This window comes from Misgurnus anguillicaudatus, chromosome 13, assembly GCF_027580225.2.
Source record: "Misgurnus anguillicaudatus chromosome 13, ASM2758022v2, whole genome shotgun sequence".
Classification (NCBI taxonomy): domain Eukaryota; kingdom Metazoa; phylum Chordata; class Actinopteri; order Cypriniformes; family Cobitidae; genus Misgurnus; species Misgurnus anguillicaudatus.
The window spans coordinates 28,527,573-28,553,793 of NC_073349.2; the positions used below are offsets into that span (position 1 = coordinate 28,527,573).

At 38.7% G+C, this 26,221-nt stretch overlaps 2 protein-coding genes across 6 annotated transcripts in view; both read left to right on the forward strand.

The window, feature by feature from the left end:
• The window catches only part of kcng1 (potassium voltage-gated channel, subfamily G, member 1), a 77,916-nt gene extending 55,677 nt beyond the window's left edge, over positions 1–22,239 (forward strand). For all 4 annotated transcript variants that reach the window (XM_055188615.2, XM_055188613.2, XM_055188614.2 and 1 more), the window contains 2 exons: positions 14,893–15,739; positions 20,659–22,239. In XM_055188615.2, coding sequence (XP_055044590.2) covers positions 14,954–15,739; positions 20,659–21,438 — 1,566 coding nt within the window. In that variant the 5' untranslated portion in view covers positions 14,893–14,953 and the 3' untranslated portion in view covers positions 21,439–22,239. The remainder of the gene's footprint in view (positions 1–14,892; positions 15,740–20,658) is intronic.
• A 1,928-nt stretch (positions 22,240–24,167) lies between these two features.
• Positions 24,168–26,221, forward strand: part of src (v-src avian sarcoma (Schmidt-Ruppin A-2) viral oncogene homolog) — a 65,490-nt gene continuing 63,436 nt past the window's right edge. The window contains exon 1 of one of the 2 annotated variants that reach the window (XM_055187904.2): positions 24,168–24,564. The gene's annotated coding sequence lies outside the window, so the exon portion shown is untranslated. The remainder of the gene's footprint in view (positions 24,565–26,221) is intronic. The other variant, XM_055187905.2, reaches the window with a different exon arrangement.

Consider the following 26,221-nt stretch of genomic DNA (forward strand, 5'->3'; position numbering starts at 1 on the left):
GAGGTTTAAATGAATATGTGAGCTCGATGTTTATATTCCTTCAGCGTCTCACACGTCTCTGACATTCTTCACTGCTCAAAGTTAAGTTGCCTTATTCCCCATCGACAGCGTCTGAATGATGGTCGAGTAAATGCGTTGTGAAGCCCACTTTACAGGACACCAGTTTATCATAGACGGTATCTGAAGATATAACTGAAGTGTTTAGACGGTCTCTAAAGACACTGGGCAGCTTACAGTACATCCATCAACCGCTAGACACGCACCCGTTAAAGGTCCATCTATTTTCCTCTCTGACAGTAACATTGGATGTTATCTTCCTTGTTTTTCTTCCTTCTTCAAACACATTTTCTAGTCTGTCTTCTCCAGCTGTGGTCTCCGTAAGGAGCGGTGCGGTCCTGTTAATGGAGACATCCGCTCAAACATTCGGCCTGTGGTGGCTGTGACACCTTGTTCATGTGTCTTCCGGTGCTTGGGTTGGATGTAACCCACTAAGGGTTGGCCTGTCGGTGTCACATGGGAGATGGAGAGTAATTGCATGAAAATACTGTATGGTAATGCACATGATTGCTGTACTAATTCTTATGTAAGGAACAAAATAGATGAAACATGCATATAGAGATCAAACTTTTAAAATATTTGCTTTATCTTGTTTAAACTGCTGCCTGAAGTCTTTTATAATAGCGTCGTTTTTAGGAGATTAGTCCTAGATTATGCAATGTTTATTTTGCATCAGTATTTCAGATTAATAAGATCTTCAAGTGTGTGTAATAAACATAAATTAACTTTAAATAATATTGGATTATCCATGATGAGATAAATGCAAGAAAATTCAAAGACAGAGAATTATGTAGTACTGAATTGTGGAGTAAGACCATTAAACCACTTTTGACCATTTCCGGCTCGATTAGACACTGGAGCCACAGAGCTTGTCCCTGTTCCTAACATATAAATAAATATAAATAATGCCTTAAAGGTGCCGTGTGTAATTTTTAGAAGAATCTCTTGACAGAAATGCAAAATAATATACAAAACTAAATTATCAGGGGTGTATAAAGACCTTTCATAATGAACCGTTATTGCCTTAGAATGAGACGTTTTATCTACATACATGGGGGGTCCCCTTACATGGAAGTCGCCATTTTGTGCAGCCATGTTTCTACAGAAGCCCTTAACAGACAAACTTTTTTATTAAGTTGTCTCCAGCGATGACATGTTTGTCTGGTGGCGGCTACCATAGCTTCTCTATGTGTTTCAAAAGCAAGACGTGAGCAGTGGATGGAGCCATTGGTTGCAATTCACAACCTCACCACTAGATGCCACTAAAATGTACACACTGCACCTTTAAATTCCCAGTCGGAAGTCCTTATGCCCTATTCCCTTCAAAGATTACAACTCTTGATGTGTAAACACTCAGGGAGTCGCACAATTGTGTCTCATACTGTGGCAGATTATAAAACACTCAAATAATACAGCAATGAAAACAACATGATGTCACGGAAAGTCGTGTTATAGTCACGAAAAATTTTATTAATTTATTTCTGTCCATGGCATGAAATTGAGCTTTTTTTCGTGCCTTGAGCACAAATGTCTTTTTAGTGTCACCCGCACAAATTTCTATAAATAGTTTTTCGTGGCCGTGGCACGACTTTCTTTTTTGTTTCATTTTATTTAGTGTTTTCTCTTTTCTTTTTATTTTTAAATCATTGTCGCTTGAGGTTAGATTTGGGGTTAGGGTTAGGATGTACTTTTACATATTGGTTTCTACATGCTTTTAAAACCATTCTCACCTGGAGTTGGGGTTTGGGTTAGGATGTCTAAAAATGTAAAAGAAAGTGATTCTAACCCCAACCCCACTTGACAATGCTAAGAAAATAGGAAAAAACAATACATAAAATCAAAGGAAAACTATTTATAGAAATTTGTGCACGTGACACGAAAAAGACATTCGTGCTCCAAGCACGAAAAAGCTGAATTTTGTGCCATAGACACGAATAAATTAATCAAATTTTGCATGACTATAACACGACTTTCCTTGAGATCAGTCTGAATGAAAAACAACATCACTTTCTCTTTATCCGGAGCGACTGTTTATATGGTGTTCCCTTCCTGAAGTACCCTTTGGGGAGGGGGGATCCTGTTTTTAATGCACCCCTAGACTGCATTAGCATCAGCGATTTCCCGCTCAATCGTGACTATCCATTTAGATGAGAGCTTTCCTTTGAGTGGGAGTGGTTTCAGCATCAACACTGGACACGCCCCCAGCATTTAAGAACAGATAATCCTATTATTTTATTTACCTGTTTTTTTCATTCACATTTGGCTGGGTGGTTAATAGCACATTTTAATATCGCTTTATACTGATTTTTTACAATTAAATTCCTTATTAGATAAATCTCACTAATTTTACTAAAATTTAAAAGTAACATTTTTTTGCATTGCTGTATTATTTTTTATACACTCTAAAAAAATGCTTGGTTATTTTTAACCCGGCGTTGGGTCAAAAAGGGACGAGCCCAGCCTCTTGGGTTGTAATGTATTTAACCAAATGCTGAATTAGTAATGAATTTTAAGTGTAAATTTTGCCATTATGTGTTTAATTTATAGCACTCGCAACACTCGTTTGCTGTTAAACCTGTAAGCAAAATATTGATTTATTTTAATTTCATGGTGAAAAAAGCCCTGAACGTGTTCCAGAAAGATTTGGTGAGATTCACCATCTGATAATCCCTTACAAGAGGTCTGCAACGTGACCGCGTTTTAAATGCGTCCATGCAACAATGCATTACTAAACAAAGCCATTAGTGCACAAATGTAAATCAGGATGACCCTGCCGCTGGAATTTAAATGAAAACACAAACTCCTAACCCAGGAACGCTGGGGTTTAACAACATCAGAATGCTGTGCATACATCATCTGCCTGTGAAAATCAGCCAGGAATAGAAGCAGTGATGTGGCAAAGGTTAAGTACAGTGAGGAGATAGAGAGGTTTACTGAAACATTGCATAGCAGAGAGACTGTTTCATGTACGACCGACAACGAGAGAATCCGCAAGGCAATTACATTCCCGAAGATGTTTCTTGTTTCAATATATTCAGCGATTTATTAAATCCACCCACTAATATCTAAAAAAATCTCTCTCTCTCCAATCCCTGTTCGAGTTACTGTAAGCAGATGTCTTATGATACGAGGATGCTGTAGCTGCGGGCACTGTTGGACCTAAATATCCTGATGTTTCATTCTCATGTTGAACATGTGTTGTTTACACTGTGCATAGAGTCCGTGAACAAAGATGTTACTGCGTCCCTTCAGATCTGATGCAGAAATAATCCTCGCTGCAGGCTACAGGTGTCAAAGTTACAAATGAGGAGTGTACGGTATTAGTCAGTGGCGTTCTGGGTAGCGCAGAGATGCTGAATGCGGCTTAAGATGCTCATAGCGTTTATCTGTGATAATTTATGAGCATTCACACTGAGAGGAAAGCTTTTCCAGATGGTGCGCATATAAGAATAACTCAACAGATGATTTGTTTGCTTGTTTAACAAAGCAAGAAAATAATGAGGAATGATTTTCTAGGCTAATGCAAATGTTATGCATAACACAAAAGTGTTTATTTGTGAGGTCATATAATCACCAAGTTGCATTTGTATTACCCTTCAGATTGCGCAAATTTAAATTGTGCATTGAAAATATGCCCAGTGGATACACTTCAATTTAACAAAATTATGCTCATATGAGATGTTTATTTATGGATTTCGAAAAAAGGAATATATATAGTAAAACTGCAATGAAACAGCCGATGTGTTCGACTTCATGAACCGAACAGGCGGATGACATCTTCAGTTTTTAAAAAATCATACAAAGGGTTCTGCTTTCGAATCGCTCTTACTACTTTGATGTCATCCACCTGTCTGTTCTTGCGATGCCTCGTGAAGTGGACAACACTTGAAGACAACCAGTTTATTTGTATTTACGGGTCACCGGATTTGTTTTAGAATTGTGTACTATAATCTTTTCTTGTCTTGGGTAACTCATCTCCTTCAATTAAAAATAATGGCTAGTGCGTAAACATACCAACATCCATCTGATTAATTTTTTTGCCGGTGGGTGCTTGGCAAAATGTCACACAACGCTAAGGTTGCTTAGCAACGGCAGACGCTATGGGAGCACCCAAGCGCTTTGGAAAGAAGGAGAAAAGGGGCACTATTGTGTTTTCTGTGTGTTTTAGACGCAAAATGTAAAGTCCCCCTTGTTCAGCATATTCATCAAAGCGTTGTAGATATTAAAATTCCTGAGATCCATCAATCAGGGAGGATCCCGAATTTCAAAAGCATTTTTGATACAAATTAATTTAGCATATCTAGGGCCCTATAAAATCCGTTTTATTTTTTCCCAAATTCTGTTTTATTTTTTCCCAAATTCCGTTTTCTCCGTTTTAATTTTTGCAAATTCCGTTTTATCCGTTTTAATTTTTGGCAATTATATTTTTTACCCTTTACTTTTATTTTAGTCATAAAAATAGTGTGCCTTTAATGTTAATGATTAAAATGTAAATTTTTAGAGATATGTAAAGATTTGGGGACAAACTGGATAACAGGATTACTTAATGACTATAAAAGATGCATTTACACACGCACATACACACGCACATGCGCGCGCGCGCACACACACACACACAACTCAATTCAATGCATTGTTTAGTGTTGTTGTTGCAGGAGGCTACAACAAGATGTCAAAGCAGTGGTGCCTTCAGAAGTGCCTTAAACACATCAATCCAGCGGAACGCGATCCATATTTTATACACAATCGCTTGAAATGCATATAACTTTACAAACATACACAGGATAGTGATCTGACTTAGGACAGAATGAGCACGCAGCTCTTTGCACGTGCGAGCGAAAGAGAGACAGAGAGCGGCGCCATGATGCAGATGATTATATTTTAAATGCGAGGGATAGTTAGTTTGCCTCAGCTCGCTTGAAATGCATAAAACTGAACAAATACATGAGGATTTGTGTTCGCACTTCGGACAGATGCGTGATCGCGTGCACGTGAGAGAGGTACAGTGAGACAGACGTGGATGAGAGAGTGCATGTATCTTTGCGCTCACCGTGAACAGTGTGTTGACAAAACTTCCAAAATAACAGTTCTCCGGTCACATAAAAGTCATGTGAGACCTGCTTGGAACTAAGTGCTTAGCGTCGAATTTTATATTTTTTTCGCTGAGGAAAGCAGAGTCGTGGAGAGCCGCTTCCACATGGTTTCAGTGTTTTGGAGGGGGTCTGAAACGACGGGAGGGGGCGTCGCCCAGATTTACTTCCCCCGGTCTGCATTTCCCCCAGACATACGTTCGTCTCCCACACAAAAACATAATTTTATTCAAAATATGTTAAATTCCGCAAAATTCCGCCTTAATACTAGATTCCGTGTTAATTAGCCAATTCCGCGATTCCGTCCGCGATTACGTGATCGCGGAAATTATAGGGCCCTACATATCTGGCTTTTTTCCATGGGAGCACCCACAGGATTGCCATGACTATAAACATTTGATTCTTACCGTTTTGAAATCCATTCAGCTGATCTCCGGGTCTGGCGCTAGCACTTTTAGCATAGCTTAGCACAATCCATTGAATCTGATTAGACCATTAGCATCGTGCTAAAAAATAATAAAAGAGTTTCGATATTTTTCCTATTTAAAATTTGACTCTTCTGTAGCTACATCGTGTACTAAGACCAACAGAAAAGTTGCGATTTTCTAGGCAGATATATAGTGATATTACGCACTGCACGAAAATAGTCCCCTTGGTTACTTTCAATGGCAGGGGACTATTTGAATAGATTCCAAATGTTGTATTCTAATAAAGAGACTGATAAATAATAATAAATGCTCACTATACCATTGCAAAAACAGCACTTCTATTGGTCACATGTAGACTGTATATATTACTTGCATATCCACACCAGATCACTCCAAATGGGGCATCAACAAAAGTCAAAAGATAAATCAAGAAACAAAACAGTCACTCTATTGGGAAGACGAAGTCCTCAGGTACACAGGTGGATCGGTTTAAGGTGATGAGGGATGGTGTAGGCGAGGAATCAGAAGTCATAAAAACACGAAGTTCCAGGAAGCAGACTAGAGCCCGTAGACGGACGGATGGGTGGGTGGCACCAGAAGAGAGCATGAGATGAGGAGGAGGGGGTGAGGTGCAATTTGCCAAGTGGTCTCAGCAGGCAACAGTGGAGGACGGTTTTATCAACAAAAAAAAAAGGAAAAGGAAAAACAAGACAAACAAACATGATTTTAAAGTGGCTGAATTAGAATGTGATGGACAAAAATAAGCAACAGAAGCTCTTTTGTTATTTGGACATTGCGTCTGAGCGGATGTAGTGTTTCATTGAGGCTTCTATTATGTTGCCATGCAAATAAGTCTGAAATAATTTGATAAACCTCATACAGATCAGCCAGAAGTTATTGTCGCGCGTTATCCATCACTTTGACAAGTTAGATCAAATAACGCAGACATTGTGGTTATTGGTGCATTAAGCTTTCATACGCTCACACATATGCAGATGCAAACGCAGGCAAAACAAGTTTGTGCAGATGGTAAACAGAGACATAAAAATTGCTTTACATTTGGTTCACTGTAGTACCGGAAGGTAAAATCAAACAAATATGTTTTGACGGCAAACGCACACTTGTAGCATTGATATGTTTGTTTTTATTTAAGTATGACAAGTCTTGCTTTCTCTTTTCAATTAAAATATTAAAAGGTGTTAGGTTTTAAAGCAACACTAAAGAGTTTTTTCCCCCTAAAATAACGTTTACAAAAAAGTTTCAGTGGTTCATCCATTCAAAACAGGGTGAATGGCACTTTCACATTCGCTTTGCAGCTCTCTATCGGCCAAAACCGCACTGAAGAAGTTTCCAACCGTCGGGTAGTGGTCCTGTAGTTCGAGTGAAAACTACAAAAACTTGCTTTACGGCAGACCTACAATCCAATCAGAGCCAGCTATGCTGCAGTATTTACGACAGTGGTAATAAACAATTACGCTTCTAACCTGTAGGGGGAGCAAAGAGCAATAAGTCTTTAGTGTTGCTTTAAGATAGTTATTGTTCGATTTTGCACGACTTCACTGAGAGTTTTAAATTCATCAAAGATGTTTAGCAGAATCGGCTTTTACCCAAATAATGAAAATATAATGTGAGCGGGATGCCAAAAAGCACTGCAATTCGTTTTGCCTCTCTGTTGCCATCTCTGTTTAAAATATAACACTGCAGGTTACTTTAAATACTTATCTTTACACTTGGTAAAAAACATCTGACATTTTCCACAAAATCCAACCCGACAGCTCAACTTTTATGGAATATTGTTGATGTATTTTTTATAAATGATTTATAAATATGGTAACGTCCAACCCCTGTCGAAAAGACTGTTCTTCCTATTACAAGTTATGGTGCGAAGGGGGGCTATTGGGGACTGTCCTTTGTCGATTGTCGATTGTCGATTGTCCTCGTGTTTTTTTAGCAATGCCCAACTTCCAAAGATCCAATTAGTCCCCAATAGACAAAATCAAGTCCCGCCCTAAATTTTTTCCTCATTTCAGAAGCTGTTTCATAACGAGCCCCTACCCACTGCGCAAAGTGACATCGGAATGACGTCTTTTTCATGTAATTTATGGACATCTGAATCCGGTCCATAAAAGGGGTTGTTTTGTTACGCCAGGCGACGTCTTTTTTTCGACGTCTTCTGCACGTCTAAATGTTGACATCCGTAAGACCTCTGTGTAAGGAAAAGAGACATGAAAAAAGCGAAAAGACATATTGTCTCTATCGATCTCTGGGTTACAAACAAGTCTCTAGAAACCACTTGGCCACACAGCTATTTCCTTACATTGTATATAAGGCACACTTATTGCATTCATACCATGAACTCAAAATAATGAGAATATGTGAGAATATTTTCATGTTAAATTGTTAGTGTGGTCATATACTTTTATTATAACGAACTACACATTTACAGATTTTTAACTGTACATTTAGATGAATTTGTATGTAACTCAAGAAAGCAGAAAAAACAGTACTGTATAAATAATATAGACTATTCGTATGTATTAATCATGTTGGTACAATAATGCTGATGTTTGTAAATAAACACATTTTTATAGGCCTAATTATGTAATATAGACATAGGCCTGTCATAGATGTCCAAATGACGTCCAAAAAAATTACCCAGTTCAAATGTCAAATGTTTCCCGTAAATATGACGTCCAAATGACGTGCAAAAAATTACCCAGTTCAAACGTCAAATGTTGCCTGTAAATATGACGTCCAAAAAATTACCCAGTTCAAACGTCAAATGTTGCCCGTAAATATGACGTCCAAAAAATTACCCAGTTCAAACGCCAAATGTTGCCCGTAAATATGAAGTAGGGTCATGTTTGGACGTCCAAATAGTGGACCTAGTTTGGACTTCGAATAGATGTCCAGAATTGGTCATGGACTAACGGACCCAATATAGACATGATCTGCACATCTATCCGATGTCCTGTGTTTAGTGGGTAAGGTGACATTGGAGTAAAAAATCAAAAGTTTGGTTTCATGTGCTTACGTGAAACTTTCGCGTGCTCACGTAAAACGTTCATGTGTTCACGCGAAACCTTCATGTGCAGAATTTCTTTTTAAAGTATTTTTTAAACGTGAAACTATCGCGTGCGGACATGAAACTATCGCTTTAGTTTCACGTGTGCACGTAAAACTTTTTCGTGTGCACACAAAACTAAACGCGATAATTTCACGTGCGCACGCGATAGTTTCGGGTGCGCAAGAAAACTATCTCGTTTAGTTTCGTGTGCACACACAAAAGTTTTACGTGCAGACAAATTTTTTTGCTCCATATCCCCTTAGGGGCTTCATAGTTTCACTCAGATATATGTCATGTCTTTCCGTACTGCTATTCTATCTCTACTATCTTCTATAAAATAAAATAAAAACTTACAAAATTTCTCTTTCTCTCAAAAGGTCTTGTTTCTGAATACTAGTAACTTGGTATAAGAACTTCTTGTATTATTTCCTCCATACGACAAATCACTTTATTGTTTCCTTATTTTCCTTATAAGTCGCTTTGGATGTTGATTAATGCCTAAATGTAAATGTACCATAGGGAAATGTACGTTTCATGCCGACTTTAAACACATAAGCAATTTTCTGTCACGGTATGAATAATTGTTTTCCATTTGCCTAAAAAATGTAACAATGTACATAAAGATTGCTGTAATCTTTGTGTCATTTGTATACTGAATATCAAATATCTCACATCATTCAGCAGATGGAAATCTGTGAGTGGATGACATTATTCTAAGAGCACTTTTCACAATGGAGTAAATGACTTGACGTGCTTTGGTATCAACATCATCCAGAGGCTTTTGTTACAGTAAGCTGAAAGCACAGGGTTGGAAAACTTTACCGCTGTTCTGTTTGGTAAGGCGATGAAGGTTACCGATGTTAGCTTTGGAAAGTATGCTCAGCGTGTAACTGCCACAATCACAGTCCTGTGACTCAGAGGCAATCTGGAGAAAAAACCCTGGAGTTAAAGCTGTGATCTCGCTGCGTCAGAGAGAAAGAGAGAAGGAAAGAGAAAGATATGTTTGATGCTCTACCCTGCACTTCAATGCTTCGTCTTCTTTCTTTATATTCCTCTCACATTCTTCAGTTCTGTCCATACTTGCAACAGTTTAGAAATTATACTTATGTCATAATTTTTAAATCGTTTTAGTTTGACTGACTTGCTTTTGTGAAAAACACATATGTTTAGCAGAATCTGCTTTTACCCAAATAATAAAAACATAATGTGAGCGGGGACCATAGATATGTACACTAGATGTCGCCTTGGCTACGGCAGTTCATTGGACCGAATGCGTAAACTAGAGCCGCCATCTTGAAACAGGGGGAACCCCGCATCAGCGTCTTTGTAGGCAATGGTGTAACAGAAATAAAATCACCATAAATCGTCGTGAACGCGATTTTCTTGGTTTTCTTTTGGTTCTTTTCAACAGTCAGACATGTATTTAGCATTGAGTCCAGGAAAAATAAAAGTTTTGATTTTATGAAAATGTACTTTTTCTAACTGTAATGCATAGTGCTAGTAGCCAGAACATCCATACGCAGCACAAAAGTCTGGCATCGTCCATGAATTCGAAGTACAGGCGGAGATAGCAGCTTTAGATGGCGGCGGTTTTGACGCATGCTCAGAGCCCCAAGGCGACATCTAGTGTATATATTTATGAACAGGGACACCAAAAAGCACTGTAATCTGTTTTGCCTCTCTATCGCCACCTCTGTTTAAACATAACACTGCAGGTAGTTGCAGGTAAAAAGCAGGTAGTGAAAACTGCATTTACAGAAACTCTGCACAGTGTGTACATAACCGAACTGAACAACTAGTAGTTAATCAAGTGTTTAAGCGTGCAGCGTGGACATGACAGGTCTCTCTTCTGAAAAAATAAATTCCTAGAAGGGGGAAAACTCTCCTGTATGCGCTATTCAGAAAATGACAGAGGCACAAACGTTTGCTGACTAGTGTTGCCAGATCTTGCACTAAAAAAACAGCAAACAAGAAAAATCGAATAATAAACCGAAATAAATCTAAATGCTTTACCTCAAAGATCAAAATATTGGGACTGGCACCTTCACACTTTATTAACACCAAAAACTTGATCACTTCATGAGCCAAAAGATATAAACGGTTAAGCGCCAAAACGGTATTAACGTACATAAAGGACGAGGACCTGGCAAAACACAATGCTGTTATTATTTTAGTCAAAGCTGTGAGTGATAAGCATGCGAGAAGGCAGAACGTTGCTATGGTTATTTTTGTGTCAATCATCACATTTTCGGGAGTGAGTCTTGTTCCGTACATTTAGGGGATTCACTCCCGCATTTTAATGCGGTTATCACTCCCGAAAGTTTGCAGTGTGCACGAGACCATAGTTGCGCGTGCATTTTGGCAACGGTAGTGGTGTTGTTCCCCAGTGGTTCTAACGTGTTAGCAACTCAGAAAGTTTATCAAAACGGTTTCTCAGCATCAAAATGTTACAAATATTTGTATATTTTTATTATATATTTTATATTTAGATTATTTATTTGGCCATCTTGTAACGTCTTCTATCCACTCCACTATAGTACACGGATCTTGTAGCTCGATACCATTTGATAAAGTCAACTTTTTTAAATAACTTTCTGTGTCTGCGTTGCTTAATCCGCTCGCGTAGCTTGACACGCTGCTGATTCTCGCCATACTTCAGTTTGCCATAATGCGCGCGCATACGTTGCTACGTCATCATTGTGTACAAACAATTAAAGGGTATATGCTATCACATCCACTGTAAAAAAAAACATGCATATCGTTAACATGTACTAATACACACTTACACACCAAAGGACATGTAAAATCGTGAATCAGATAATAGGTGCTATTTAATAAAGGTTTTGAAATGGTTTCATTTTGGTTCAGTGTCTATTTATTCATTATTGGTTTTCTAACATATTAGGTATGTTTTTACACTAAATACATTTCTAAATTGTCTTGACGGACATCAGTTGTCATTTTTCCATCAGTTTATTTCCCTTCTCTTCTTTATATCTTGTGGTGAATATGTTGACCTTCTTTTCATCCACTTCTTCTCATCACACCTTTTTTGACACTCAGCCCTCCTTCAGATGGTGGTCGTCATGAGCTTCAGCAGCCCAGCGGTTGGCGCGTGCTTAATTTGACAGGTCGGAAACAAAAGGCCAAGCGTAATGATTATCTCGCCACGACTGACAGCGCAGGTGCCTAATAAGCATGCAGTGACGCAAGCGCTTCCTGATTTTAGCAACCCGAAGGCCCCCATCTTGGCCCATGATTGGCGCCTGAACACACAAGGCCGCAGACACTAATTTGTGACTTGTAAACCCATTACAGCTTAATCATTGTAATTGATTTAATTAGTTTGGACACCGGCCATGGACTCTAAGAAACATCTGTGAGGTGAATGTTTCTATTGGGGAGATGGTGAGCCAACACATTAAATGTTTTGGATGGTGGTTCGCATTGTGCTCATGAACCCAAATACAGCGGGATTTCCCTGTTGTGTAGGTGACCATTTGAGAGGAACTTGGAACGAGGTGTTTTTATAACTACTTGAGCTTTCATTTTCACACTCTGAGTTGGATCGGGAGACTGCATGTCGGAGGCTGTTGCATGCCAATATATTCTGTTCACTTGGGTTGCAAATGTTCATTTATTTGCCAAATCTCACTCAAGTTTAACAAGTCAAAGCAGATGTAGCTTATTTCACTGAAATGCTCTCGATGATGAAATTAAGCAATACAAGTAAAGTCTGTGTGTGAATGTGGTATGTGTGAATATTTTTTGTAGCATTTATTTTTTTGGGAGATGGCAAATACAGTACCTGATGGATCATACAGATCTGTAGTAATGCATATTATTAAGGTAAAGGGAAAAATGCATCTGTTGATTATGGGCTGATATATCGATGCATCTCTAATAATAAATATGTGTGCTATAAGAATATACTGTGGCAACAACTTAACTAGCGTATTTTTTTTAGTTGCCAGCCTAATTTTTTCTTTAATAAACATACAATATATCAAATGAAAGAACAAAAAGTTTCATCCTATCTTTATTTATTCTCTTTTTATAACCTCTCGAATATAGGTAGGCTTCTTCAAAAATACAAAATTTTTAGCAAAAAGTTGAGTTAATTGCATTTTTGTAAAGGATTTAGATTCAGAACAAAACATACACAGAGTTGTTACTGTTTTTGGATCAGTGGATGCTTTAGAGTTTTATAAGTTGGGTGAGGGTGCCACCTAGTGGATAATAGCAGAAATATAAATTGCCATAAAAGTTCATCATTGGCAGGAAAGCATTTTCTCTTAAAGTGCACCTATTTCATTGCTAAAAAAAACAACATTATTTTGTGTATTTGGTATAATGTTTGCGTGGTTTGTGGTTAAAAAACATTGTTTTCCACATATCGTACATTTTTGTAGCTCCAGATTTCACTTTCTTCCTGAAACACACGGATTTGAAAAGCTCTGTGTCCCTGATTGGCCAGCTAATCTGTACGTTGTGATTGGCCTCAATACCTCTGATTGCAGCAGGAAATGTGATGCTCCTTACCATGTTTGAAAGATTCGGTTGCCAACAGGAGTTAACTAAACTAACTTAAGTGGGAGGAATTATGTTAATGTCGGTCTTCTCTACATCACCAATCCCAGGAAATAAACTGTTGCCTACAATCCGTGTGTTTGTTGTAGTCCAAAAAAAGAGATTTACTTCAGAGATGATAATGGTACATTCGCACGGGGCGAAAGCGTTAAGGCTTGACGGAAGGCTTGTCTGAAGCGTGGCCAACAGCCAATCACAGTGGCCGCAATGAAGCGTGGCCAACAGCCAATCACAGTGGCCGCAACACATGCTCCTGTCTTCCATAAACGTGGCTCTGCCTAGGTTATTTGCATAAGGCGATCTGATTCGTTGCCACTTCAATAGTTGAGAAATGTTCAACTTCTGCCGTGAGCAACGGCACTGACGCGTTGCCGACGGATCCACAATTCAGTTCGCCAATGCATGACGTCACCCATTAAAAGGGAATGGGAAGCGTTACCGCTTACGCCCCGTGTGAATGTACCGTTACTCTCGTGATCGTTTACTTTGGAGTATGTACCTTTTGCATATCGTTAACATGTACTAATACACACATATACACCAAAGTACATTTTAAAACATGAATCGGACCATAGGTGCTTTTTAATGGCGAGGAAAGAGTTAATCTCTAAATTATTAAAACCATGACCTTATCAATAGGAGGCCTTTTATACAAAACTATTGTTTTGTGAGGTGTTTTTGTGCAAAATTAAACGTATTGCATGGTTGCACTATATAGTCTATAATATGTAAGGAATAATTGACGACGGGCAGTGAGATATTTGAAAATAATGCACACCCAAGATGGGAGTGTGCATTACTTTTAAATAATTTAAAGGACCGGAGTCAATTATTCTGTTTATACCATATAGCTCTGATGGTTATTTTAGACATTTGACAGGTCAAGTGTGAGTTAATTAAAAAATAATGCAAACCCATGGAACATTTCTCAACCAATCAGAACAAAGCATTCAACGGCCCAGTGGTATATGATGTATGATATGTGCTATACGAATATAGTATACACTACTGTATGTGTAACTGTAGTCTCCAGAGATATGCAACAGTAAAAACTTTGCACCAGGATACCAAAACAACCACTGCTTTTCAGAAGATTTTGAAGTCGCCTACATAACACAATCTTACTAACAAGTGTCCTCCATATCTGAACAATTTGTCCAAGACACCAAATCAAATCAGCCACAAGCAAGCCGCAAAAACCAATCAGAAGATTGAACTCTTGCAATCCACTTCAAAAATACAAACTCTCGCCTAAAAAGTAAACAACAAGATTATTGATTATCAACGCCTGGCTGGTTTGTGTCCATTAGACTGTTTTTTATGTGTTTTATGTGATGTCATGTGCCTCAGCCGAACATTTAACCGCAACCACTTATTGTAATAGCATTTGTTTCGTCCCACTGGCTCTTCCGGATGAGGTTTTTCTTTTAGTGCCAAAGATTTTAAATCTCTATAAAAGTGGTTTTATCATTATACCTTGAAACAAACAGCAAATACAAGTAAAGCAATCATGTAAAAGTAAATGACCAGGAAGATATTCATTATTGCTAATGCTTGCTCAGATTTCATGTCTGAGTGACCATGAATTGCCCTTTTAGCTTTCAGGACCGTCAATCATAATATTAACATCACTAATTCAACATTTCCCTCTTTCCTTCAGAGAGGAAAGGCTGGACTGCGGGCATGTGACGGCCGCTAAGGTGGAGGTGGTCAGGTAAAAGATGACTTTACTGGCAGGCGATGGTTCTGATTACGACTACAGCGCCTTGAGCTGCACCTCAGACACCTCTTTAAACCCACCGCCCATCCAGGAGCGAGAGGCCTTAAAGGGCGTTTATTATAAACGGGCCCAGCGCCTCCCTCCAATTGTCCCATTCGATGCCGACCATCCCTTCGCCGACACCGACATCCCGTCGTGTGCCCAGCGCCTCCACGTCACCATCAATGTCGGAGGTCTCAGGTATCAGCTTCCCTGGACGACCCTCGAGGACTTCCCTCTCTCCCGGCTCGGTCAGCTGCGTATGTGCAACAGCTTCGATGAGATCATGCGGGTCTGCGACGACTACGACGTGGTCCGCAACGAGTTCTTCTTCGACCGCAGCCCCTGCGCTTTCCGGACGATCCTTACCTTCCTGCGTGCCGGGAAGCTGCGGTCGCTACGTGAGATGTGCGCCCTGTCCTTTCAGGAAGAGCTGCTCTACTGGGGTGTTCCGGAAGAAAACCTAGAGTGGTGTTGCCGTAGGCGCCTCCTGCAGCGTCTGGAGGAGTGCGATGAGTTGGAACGGGTAGTGGAAGAAGACGAGGAAGACGACGATGACAGCGGAAGCGCTTTGGCCGGGGAGTCTCGGCTCGGACGTTGTATGGAAAAATTAAGAGACATGGTGGAGAAACCTCACTCCGGTCTTCCGGGGAAGATCTTCGCATGCTTGTCGGTCCTGTTCGTCACCATCACAGCTATCAACCTCTCCATAAGCACCATGCCTGCTATGAGGGAGGAGGAGGAGACGGTAGGAAGAGATCTGTCCTGTATCTTGTGATGTATTACAGAAATACATCATGGGTTCCCGTAGCTCAGTTGGTAGAGCATTGTGCTAGCAACATAAACGTCATACGTTCGATTCCCAGGAATGTACTGTAGCTTCAATGCTCTACCACTGAGCTATACAAAAATATTTATACATTTGATAAAGTTAAGATGTATTTTGATTTTCGTTTTTACTCTAATCAATCATGTGAATCATCAAATTAATGAACATTGGCTTTATTTGAAAACTTCATGCAGATGTCTTACCCATATGTCATCCAAGATGTTTATGTCTTTTTTTGTTCAGTCGAGAAATTAAAGGGGATCGCACACCGGTCGCGCAGCTCAGCGCCGCCCAGCGCCGCGTCGCGCCTAGGAGAATTCGGAGGTATTGTAAACCGGAAGTACACATTAAATAGCGCAAGCTTTGTCAGATAGCGTCTACTTCAAAATGCAAAATATACGTTAGCAGCCAATGTTAGTCGTTAATGATTTGGGACAAATATGATGTTAATTAATGTTAAACTATGTAAGTGGCACTCTGTGGCGCGACAGGGATTTCAACAACTTCCTGAGTCACAGCTGGGCGGCGCGGACAGGCGCTACCTGGCGGCGCCGGTGTGCGTATACTCATAGAAAACAATGTGTTCGATTTTTTTAGAACGCCGCGGCGCGGCGCTGAGCTGCTCGGCCGGTGTGCGATCCCCTTAAGAATGTACGTTTTTTAAATGAAAACAATTCCAGGATTTTTCTCCATATAGTGGACCTTAGTGACCTCAACAGTTTACAGTTTTAATGCAGTTTAAAATTGCAGTTTCAATGCAGTTTCAAAGGACTCTAAACGATCCTTGTCTAGTGAAACGATCGTCATTTTCGCAAAAAAAATTTTTAAAGGGGTCATATTATTAGATTTTTTTAAGATGTAAAATAAGTCTTTTGTGTCCCCAAAGTACGCATGTGAAGTTTTAATGCAAAATACTCCATAGATTATTCATTATAACATGTTAAAATTTCCGCTTTGTAGACCTGAGCAAAAATGTGCCGTTTTTGGGTTTGTCCTTTAAAATGCAAATTAACTGATGAAATGCAAACATTGATCACAATTATGATGGTGGTTTGTTGAAATTTGAAACTCAATTCTGCTGTCAATCATTTTTTTCTCTCTCTCTTTCTATGCATTAAATGGCCATGGTTGGATAGTGCAGATTAAGGGGCGGTATTATTGTAATTTGCCTTCCTACCTCAATTTTTTCGCAAAGATTCCAAAAAGAAAGTTACTGGGTTGTTCTTCTTCACATTTTCTAGTTTGATAGAAGCACTGAGGACCCAATTATAACACTTAAACATGGAAAAAGTCAGATTTTCACGCTATGACCCCTTTAAACCACAACTTCTCGTCTTGCACTGGCCATGTGAGGCGCCAGCGCGACCTTGCATATTACGTAATAAAGTCGAACATGACGTATGCGAAACTACCGCTCCAGTGTTTACAAGTGTGGAGAAAGAGGACCGTTTTGAAGTTGTTGTATGAGGAATGAAACTAATTAATTTCTTTGTGTCAGTTTATTGTTTAAAATGGACCACAAGTATGCGTTTCACATATGTAACCTTTTGACGTGATTACGTAATACGTGGGGTCGGCTGCCGCGTAGTTAAAAAGTACTTTTTTGTCAAAAATGACGATTGTTTCCCTAGATAAGACCCTTATGCCTCGGTTGGGATCGTTTAGAGACCTTTGAAGCTGCATTAAAACGGCAAACCATTGAGATCCACTAAAGCCCACTATATGGCGAAAAATCCTGAAATGTTTTCCTCAAAAAAAAAATAATAATAATAATTTCTAGACATAAACATCTTAAATGACATGGGGGTGAGTAAATTATCAAATTTATTTTTATAAAAAGTGGAATATTCCTTTAACACCATGAAATTTGTTCAAGCAGACAGTTTGCTACAGGAGAGGTCATTGTTTTCCAGAAATAATATGTCACAGTTAGACTGACTCGCACATTAAACAAGCCCTTACACTAATTGAATTAAAACACCATTGCAGACATCCATCTTTGCAATAATCTAAACGGCTGCGGAGAAACAACAGAGCATAGAAAATTCAATCATGCATAAAACCAACATAGTGCTGGCATGACGAAGACTCCTTTCTGTTTATAAATGATGTTCTCTGTGCAATGTCACATTATAGTCTACTGTTATAAGGAAAAACACACTTCTCCGGGACTCTGGAGGAATGTTCCTGAAGTGGTTTGTAGATATTATTCCTCATATCACCTTGTTAAAAGTATTTTGTGAGCACAAATCATGGTAAATATATTATTATTGACTGTTGCTACAATTTATAAGCGATGTTTAAAGTCAATTTCTGGTCACACAGAGTTATTTATTTGCTTGTTATCCTAAAAAGATTGATCAATTTAGATTGTTTACAATAATAATCTATACCTCCAAGAAACAGCAAATTAATAGATGCATGTTAGTGGTTATCTTTTAAATTTCTTCAGGTACTTATCTTCACCTTCAGTGCTGTGTTATTTTAATGCACTTTAGTCACTTTCACAGGATTCACATATTATCACACATGCTTCTGTTAAGGTGTAATTCGACACATTCTTTTTACTTTTGGGGAAAAATGTGTTGTTAGTCTTCAAGGTGCCACCTAAAGATTTAATGAGCACTGAAAAACAACAGAAAAGAGTGCTGTGGTATAATAATAATAATAATAATAATAATAATAATAATAATAATAATAATAATAATAATGGGTTTTCCGGACAGGGTTTAGATTAATCCAGCACTAAGTCTTATTTATATTAGGATTATATATGATATATTAGGAAGTTGGGTTTTATGCCCTACAAAAAACATTACTGCTGTGCATCTTGAGACAAAACAATGTCACTGATATATGTAAATGTAAATATTGTTTTCAGGTAAAACAGCTAAAACATTAGTCTGGGACTAGGCTTCAGCCCGGTTCTGTAAACTGCCCCAAAATGTTTCAGGTGCAGTTCTGACAATGTGTTTTTATTTGTCGCCCTCTAGTGTTCTGTTAGCAGTACTGCTTCACACAGTTTCCCAATAAAAACTTTTTTACTTTTGAGGTTTAGAAGAACCTTTTTTTTTCTTAACTTTTTACAGTCTGAATAACTTTTTTTTCACTACAAAGAAACTTTTCTGTCACAAAATGAAATTATTAGCTCAATTAGTGGCATTCCCATACTGCAATGTAAATGGAGTGAGTGGGGTAAATTGTCAGAATTTTTACACTCTCTAACATTTACTAAGCACCATACATCACAATGGTATAAATCTCATACCAAATGAAAGAACGAAGTCTTGGGCACATATGTTGTACATTTTCATCTCAATACGGAGTTGTAGACTGTTAGAATAGAGAATGTTCACTTGTGACAATTTGCCCCATCGGCAGGAAAGTTGTCACACTAGATTTTCTAAAAAGAAAAACACAACTTAATTGTGATTATTGATTTTAATTTTTAAATTCAAACCAGAACTGGAAATATTAACTCCTAATATTAACATTAAGGGCTTTTTACACTGCGCTTAACCCTGAGTTATCTTCATTCTAAACCCTGCTTTTAACCAGGATCGTTTCATACTTGTAATTTAGAAGCAGGGTTATCCCTGAAATTAACCCAGGATTATGAACCCAGGCTACCCTGCTAGCCCTTATTTTTATGGGGCAACCCCCAGCTAATCAAGGTGTTCAGGGTTGTTTGATAATTACAGACAGGTGTAGGAGCAGGGTTTTAGACACATGACCTAGGGTTTAGGAATGCACAGTGTGAAATGTCAGATTATGAATATGGGTTATCTCTTAACACCTGGTTAAATATGAACAGTGTGAAACGTGAAACAGATAACCCAGGATTCCGTTAACTCAGGGTTTAGAATAACCCGTGGTTAACTATTTCCAGTGTGAAAAACATGTGACAACTTGCCCCAAACTGACATGTGTGCTAATGTTGGCTAAATCTCAGGGTTAGTTTAACATTGCACGTCAGCTAAAGTCTAAAAAGAAACGTTATTATCTCCTTTATTTTGTGCAAAATAATAATTCTTTAACATTCATACCTAACAAAGTTGAATTGCATAAAATTTAAAGTGCAAATTTTTTTTTTAAACAAAAAATAAGAAAATTGTGCTGACGTCAAATTAGAGCAATCTTGACCACATGTAAACACGAAGAAGAAAACAAACCTGTAAACATAACAGGTTTGAAAAGGTTCAAATAAATATTCTTTCAATTGCAAAATATATACTTATAATTTTATATTTAATATATAGGCTACTTATACATTTTATACTTATACTTTATACAGTTTATACTTTATATTTTGGCCAAGAAAATATATTTTTGCCATATGGCTTGTAAAATTAGAAATGTATTTGTTGCCCCTGATATACAATTTGAAATATGTAAATATATGAATGTTAAAACAAAATAAATAAAAAATTCCAAAAAACATACTTAATTAAAGGGATAGTTTACCCAAAAATGTTTATTCGGTCATCATTTTCTCATCATCATGTTGTTCTAAACCTGCATGAATTTCTTTTTTCTGATGAACACAAAATAAGATATTTTGATAAATAATGTTAAGCACACAGTTGTACCCACTGAATTCCATTGTATTTGTTTTTCCTACTATGGAAGTCAATGGTTACAGTCAGCTGTGTGCCTACCATCATTTATCAAAATGTCGTCTTTTGTGTCTATCAGAAAAAAGAAATGCATACAGGTTTAAAACAATATGAGGGTGCGTAAATGATGACAGAATTGTCTTTTTCGGGTGAACCCTTTAAGCTTTACTTTTTACTTGGTCAAGAAATGCAAAATCCCAATCTATTATTTCTCAATTTCAGGGCAAGTGCTCTCAGATGTGCTATAACATTTTCATCGTGGAGACTGTGTGCGTGGCTTGGTTCTCGCTGGAGTTCACGTTGCGCTTCATCCAAGACCGCAGCAAGCTGGCCTTCCTCCGGCGACCCCTCAACCTCATCGACGTCATAGCCATCCTGCCCTACTACATCACGCTGGTGGTGGACAGCACGTCCACGGGCGAGAAACGACTGGGCTCGGGCAGCAGTTACCTGGACAAAGTGGGCCTGGTGTTACGCGTGCTGCGCGCACTGCGCATCCTGTACGTGATGCGCCTTGCGCGTCACTCTCTCGGACTTCAGACGCTCGGCCTGACCGCGCGCAGGTGCACGCGCGAGTTCGGCCTGCTCCTTCTCTTCCTCTGCGTCGCCATAGCGCTCTTCTCACCTCTCCTCTACCTGATCGAGAACGAGGCCGCGGCCACGCGCGAGTTCAGTAGCATCCCCGCCACTTACTGGTGGGCCGTGATCACCATGACGACGGTGGGATACGGCGACATGGTGCCGCGCAGCATCCCCGGACAGGTGGTCGCGCTCAGCAGCATCCTCAGCGGGATCCTGCTGATGGCTTTCCCCGTCACGTCCATCTTTCACACGTTTTCTCGCTCCTACGTGGAGCTCAAGCAGGAGCAACAGAGACTTCTGCAGAGGAGGACTCACTTTCTCCTGCGCAGCCGTATTGCGGGACTGGGCAGCAACCTTTCGCTGGAGAGTGATGTGCTCTTCCCTAGTGTCTCTTCTGACCACAGAAACAGAGATGAATGAACGGTGTCAACTAATGTCCTGGATGTAACAAGCAGTTGTTTTTATCTTTTACATATTTTCCATTTATGCTCCAGTTTGGAGATCTACCATTCAACTGTCCCAAACTGTGGTACTTGTGTTGATGGCACAAACCAAAATCCAAGTATATACAGAGACCAGCACATTGAATCATACTCAGGTTCAGACCAGGCTAATAAACTAACAAAAAGGTAGATTTCCAAGAGCACATCTGAGCACCTGCAGTCTTATTCATTACGTTTTACATTTTCTGTATCATCACTCACTGTGTTAAATTTAGTACTGTATTGAAGTACTGAATGTGTATCTTCCTTTTGTGTATATTTACTCACAACATGCATCACAATATACATGAACACACACTCTGAAATTCTTTGAATACCAGGTTTGTGCTGTTGATATGTGCTGGTGTGTATTTGCGTACCATGATATGTGATATGTAATGTTAATTACTGAACAATCATCAGGCAGAAACACAATAATATCTTTCTGTGTGGGTATCCACCAATGTTGCCATATACTTTATTTAAAAAATAATAAAATCAAGCACACACACAGAAATGAAAGCAGGTTGATTTTATGGTCTGCACATGTTGTGTAATAACTATTGTTACTTTGTTTACTGAATCTTTGTTGTTTTTTACAACCTCAATAATGCAACCATAGTCATTTATTTCCACTAGGGGGCAGCAGTGTCACATGGATTGATTACATTTATTGTGTAAAAAGCACAAACAGTTGAAATAAAGAACGGTTTACAGATAACCGGAAGGACAACAAGAATTTGCCTTAGGCTGTAGTCCTTGGTATGTGTTTTTCTGGTGCCCTTGAACCAGATGGGACTTGTCTGTCATGAGATATTAGGAAACTGAAAAGCTGCACTCTAAAGAAGAAAAGAAATAACTACTGTAGTATATACCGTAATAATAAACAAGGATTAGTATTCGTATAGTAATAGTATTGTTTCTAACACATGCCATGGTTACAGAGCAATATTTACTAATTTAGATACAGGTGGCAATCTTTTATTCATATGTATGGCAAAGTGAACAGTCAAATATGCAGCTAACATTAAAGAACCACAGCTCGGTTTATTTTTCACATTCCCACAAGTTTCAGTGTTTTAGTATTTCATAGATTATACACGTTCAAAAGTTTTAAGTTTAAGAGGTTTACGCACTATACTGTGCCACACATGGGTGTCCCATTGTTTAACACAGATTCGGCTCGTATTGATAAGGTAGTGAAGGCGATATTAACTGCTGTCAGTGTTCGCCCAAACATGGTAAGGGGCGTCACACTTCCGGCTGACGACAGAGGTATTCATGCCAATCGCAACGTTCTGGTTGGCTGGCCAATCGGAGGACACTGCAACTTACTGAGGTGTGTTTCTTTACCTTATATTTATATTTAATATAACGTACTTGGCTGTTCTCTTTACCATAAATTTGCCAGAAAAGATTATGTTGCCCAAAATATTTCAGGACTCCCCAAACATTTTGGACAATTTATCCTGGCTTTTAGTAAGCATCTCCATCATCCAGTCATGCCCTTTTTTACAGATGTTGTTTCAAACAAATATAATATGGTATTTTAATTTTACCCCCGCCCCCCATGATTTCTTTACCATCATAAATAGACACCTAAAGGACTGAAGAATGTGAGAGTAGGAGAAACTGCAAATATTTAGATGTTTTACTGTGATATTAAATAATTGTACATTTTACACTGTGTCAATAACAAGACAAGAATAATATACAAGAAAACTACACATGATATAAAAACTTTTGCTAGCCATTAAAGTTTATCACGGAAACCATTCCAAATACCTAAAATTTAAAGTTTATTAACATTACATTATTAACAACTCTTGCTTCTCTATCTCTCTCTAAAAATAAAAATCCTGGTAACTTTGTTATCTAAAGTTATCTAAACTTACCTTGCCTAAAGTCAAATGACGTCAAATTGACATTTCCCGCGAAATCCGACCCGACGTTTTAAAGGGACAGTTCACCCAAACATGAAAATTCTGTCATTATTTTCTCACCGTCATGTTGTTCTAAACCTGTATGAATTTCTTTATTTTGATGAACACAAAAGAAGATATTTTGATAAATGATGGTGGGCAGCTGATTGTAACCATTGACTTCCATAGTAGGAAAACAAATATTATGTAAGTATTATGATAAATGATGAAGAAGATATTTTAATAAATTATATATGTAAGCACACAGTCCATGGTACCCACTGAATTCAATTGTATTTGTTTTTCCTACTATGGAAGTCAATGGTTACCATCAGCAGTGTGCTTTTCATCATTTATCAAAATATCTTATATTGTGTTTGTTAGAAAAAATGAAATGCATGCGGATTTTAAACAACATGAGGATGAGAAAATTATGACATAATTTTAATTTTTGGGTGAGCTATCCCTTTAAATTATTATCAATGTTTATTATCTATCATTTGTGAATTAGGTTAAAGTAAGTAGACGGTTTTAAACACAAGTTTTTAATGTAGTTTTTTATCACTACACAATCTGTCTTTACAGCTTTTCTCTCACATAATTTCACAATGACGTTCAGTGTGTGTGCCCCAGATCCAGCAATAGGTGGCCCAGTTATCCTCAATTCTTGCGTCACCATGAATCTCAGGCGTCTCTCTCTCTCTCTCTCTCTCTCTCTCTCTCCCTCTCTCTCTCTCTGCTGTCAAAGCGCCCTGCCCTACCAGTTTTTAATCTCATATGGGTGTCACGGGTTCAGGCGGTTGCTTTCACTCAGGATCGCGATAATCGTATTCCGCATATTCGCACACCGCCATAAACCGACAATTTCGTTGGATTTATATGATCTGTTACCGGAGTAACACCGTCACGTTGTTGCAATCAAAACGATGACTCGTGCAGCTGTGCGCGCTCCCAGGCGATCCCCGTCATGAGCGCGCACTGAATGCGCTCGCTGCCTCGTTTCATGTCGTGTGCTGGAGCCACTCAACATTATTGACTATGGGATTCTGAGCCCGTTTCATTCATACACCGAAAGCGATAAAGCAGACGTCAACCTAAACGAGCAGGGTTTGATTTACACCACAATTTTGGGAGTCGACAGGGTGAGTAAACGATTTGTTTTTATCCTGTGTGAGATTGAATGGCCGCTGTATTATAATATAATATCAGTATGTTTTTAAGGATTTCTGGTCAGTCACATAAACAGATGTTTTGGTATGTTGTTTTAAAAGAAAGTGCGGTCGTGTTCAGTATTTGTCGATCCTGTTTATAGATCCGGGTATTTTCACCGGTTTGTAACACAATTAAATATCGCAGTATTTGCATGGTGATCGGCAGATCGTTGTTGTGTTTTGCTTGACTCTTGTGTGTTTGTGAATAATACTGCAGACAAACGGTCACAATTTGGTGAGCCCATTTGGTTGACAAACTACACAAGAGTCTCGTCAGGACTAGTCAGGATTGGCCTTTTTAACGTCACACCTGAACCGGATCTCCACTTAAAGAACAGTCATACATAAGACTTAAGAGTTCAGAAAGAAATGTCAAACTGTTATTTGAATGAAAGTCTTTATTTTTACTTCTCCAACTTAATGTATATGACATCTATCTATCTATCTATCTATCTATCTATCTATCTATCTATCTATCTATCTATCTATCTATCTATCTATCTATCTATCTATCTATCGTTATATCGTTATATCGTATCTAAGTCTCTCTCTCTCTCTCTCTCTCTCTCTCTCTCTCTCTCTCTCTCTCTCTCTCTCTCTCTCTCTCCGTTTGTCTGTCTGTCTGTCTGTCTGTCTGTCTGTCTGTCCAAATGCCTCATGCACACACAGGGAATGAATGCTCTTCAGTGAACTAAGCGCTGTAACTTCTCAGTCTCACTGTTGTCAGTGTCATATGTTTAAGATTATGTTTCACCCCCTCAGAATTAGTCAAATCTCTAAATTTTGAGTTTACCATTAGGAGCGAGTCTTGCATATTTAATTCCTATTTTTGGTCCTTTAAAAACAGGAACAAAATATCTACTTGAGTCGAGAGATGTAGGCTGTATCAGCTATTCCTACAGTAGATGTCATAACCTGCTGTAGATCTTCGAAAGCCAGTTAAAGTGTCTCCTCTTGTGCTGTCACATTTTCTTTTTACACTGTTTGTGAGTGATTTTATTGGTTTGTTTGACTTTTCTTTCAGGGGAATTTCCTCTAGATTACAATAATTCTCAATAATTCAAAGTCGAGGCGTTCCTGGGCTCATATTATAGAGATTTCATCATAAAACTAATCTATGATCTATACTATAAGTTTACAACTTCTCATCTTGGTAGACAGACCTCGCCCACACTTGCTTTTCTCAGTGTTTTTTATTTGGAAAAAATGCTTCGGTAAGTGGAAGTGAGGGTGGTTTTACAAACCAAATTAACCCTAGTTTGAATCAGGGCAGGTGTCATATACCACATACTGTACGGCTGTCTGCGCATGTTATCCTGTGGGTTACATGGTGTGAACGCACTCTTTCTCGGGAATGTCGGTTTATCATGGCTAGTTTAAACAGCCATCTTTTTTGATTGTTCTTTTATCCTTCTTTGTGCTTTCCTCGCTAGACTTGCATTTAACATCATTACTATTCCAGTTCTGTCATTGTACATCCTGGTTATCGCGCGCGCGCTTTGCCACTGGAATGTTTGCCAGAGTGTCTCAATGCCAATTTTAATCCAAGGCTTTAGTTGAAATTCACTACTCTACGTTTTTTTGTTGG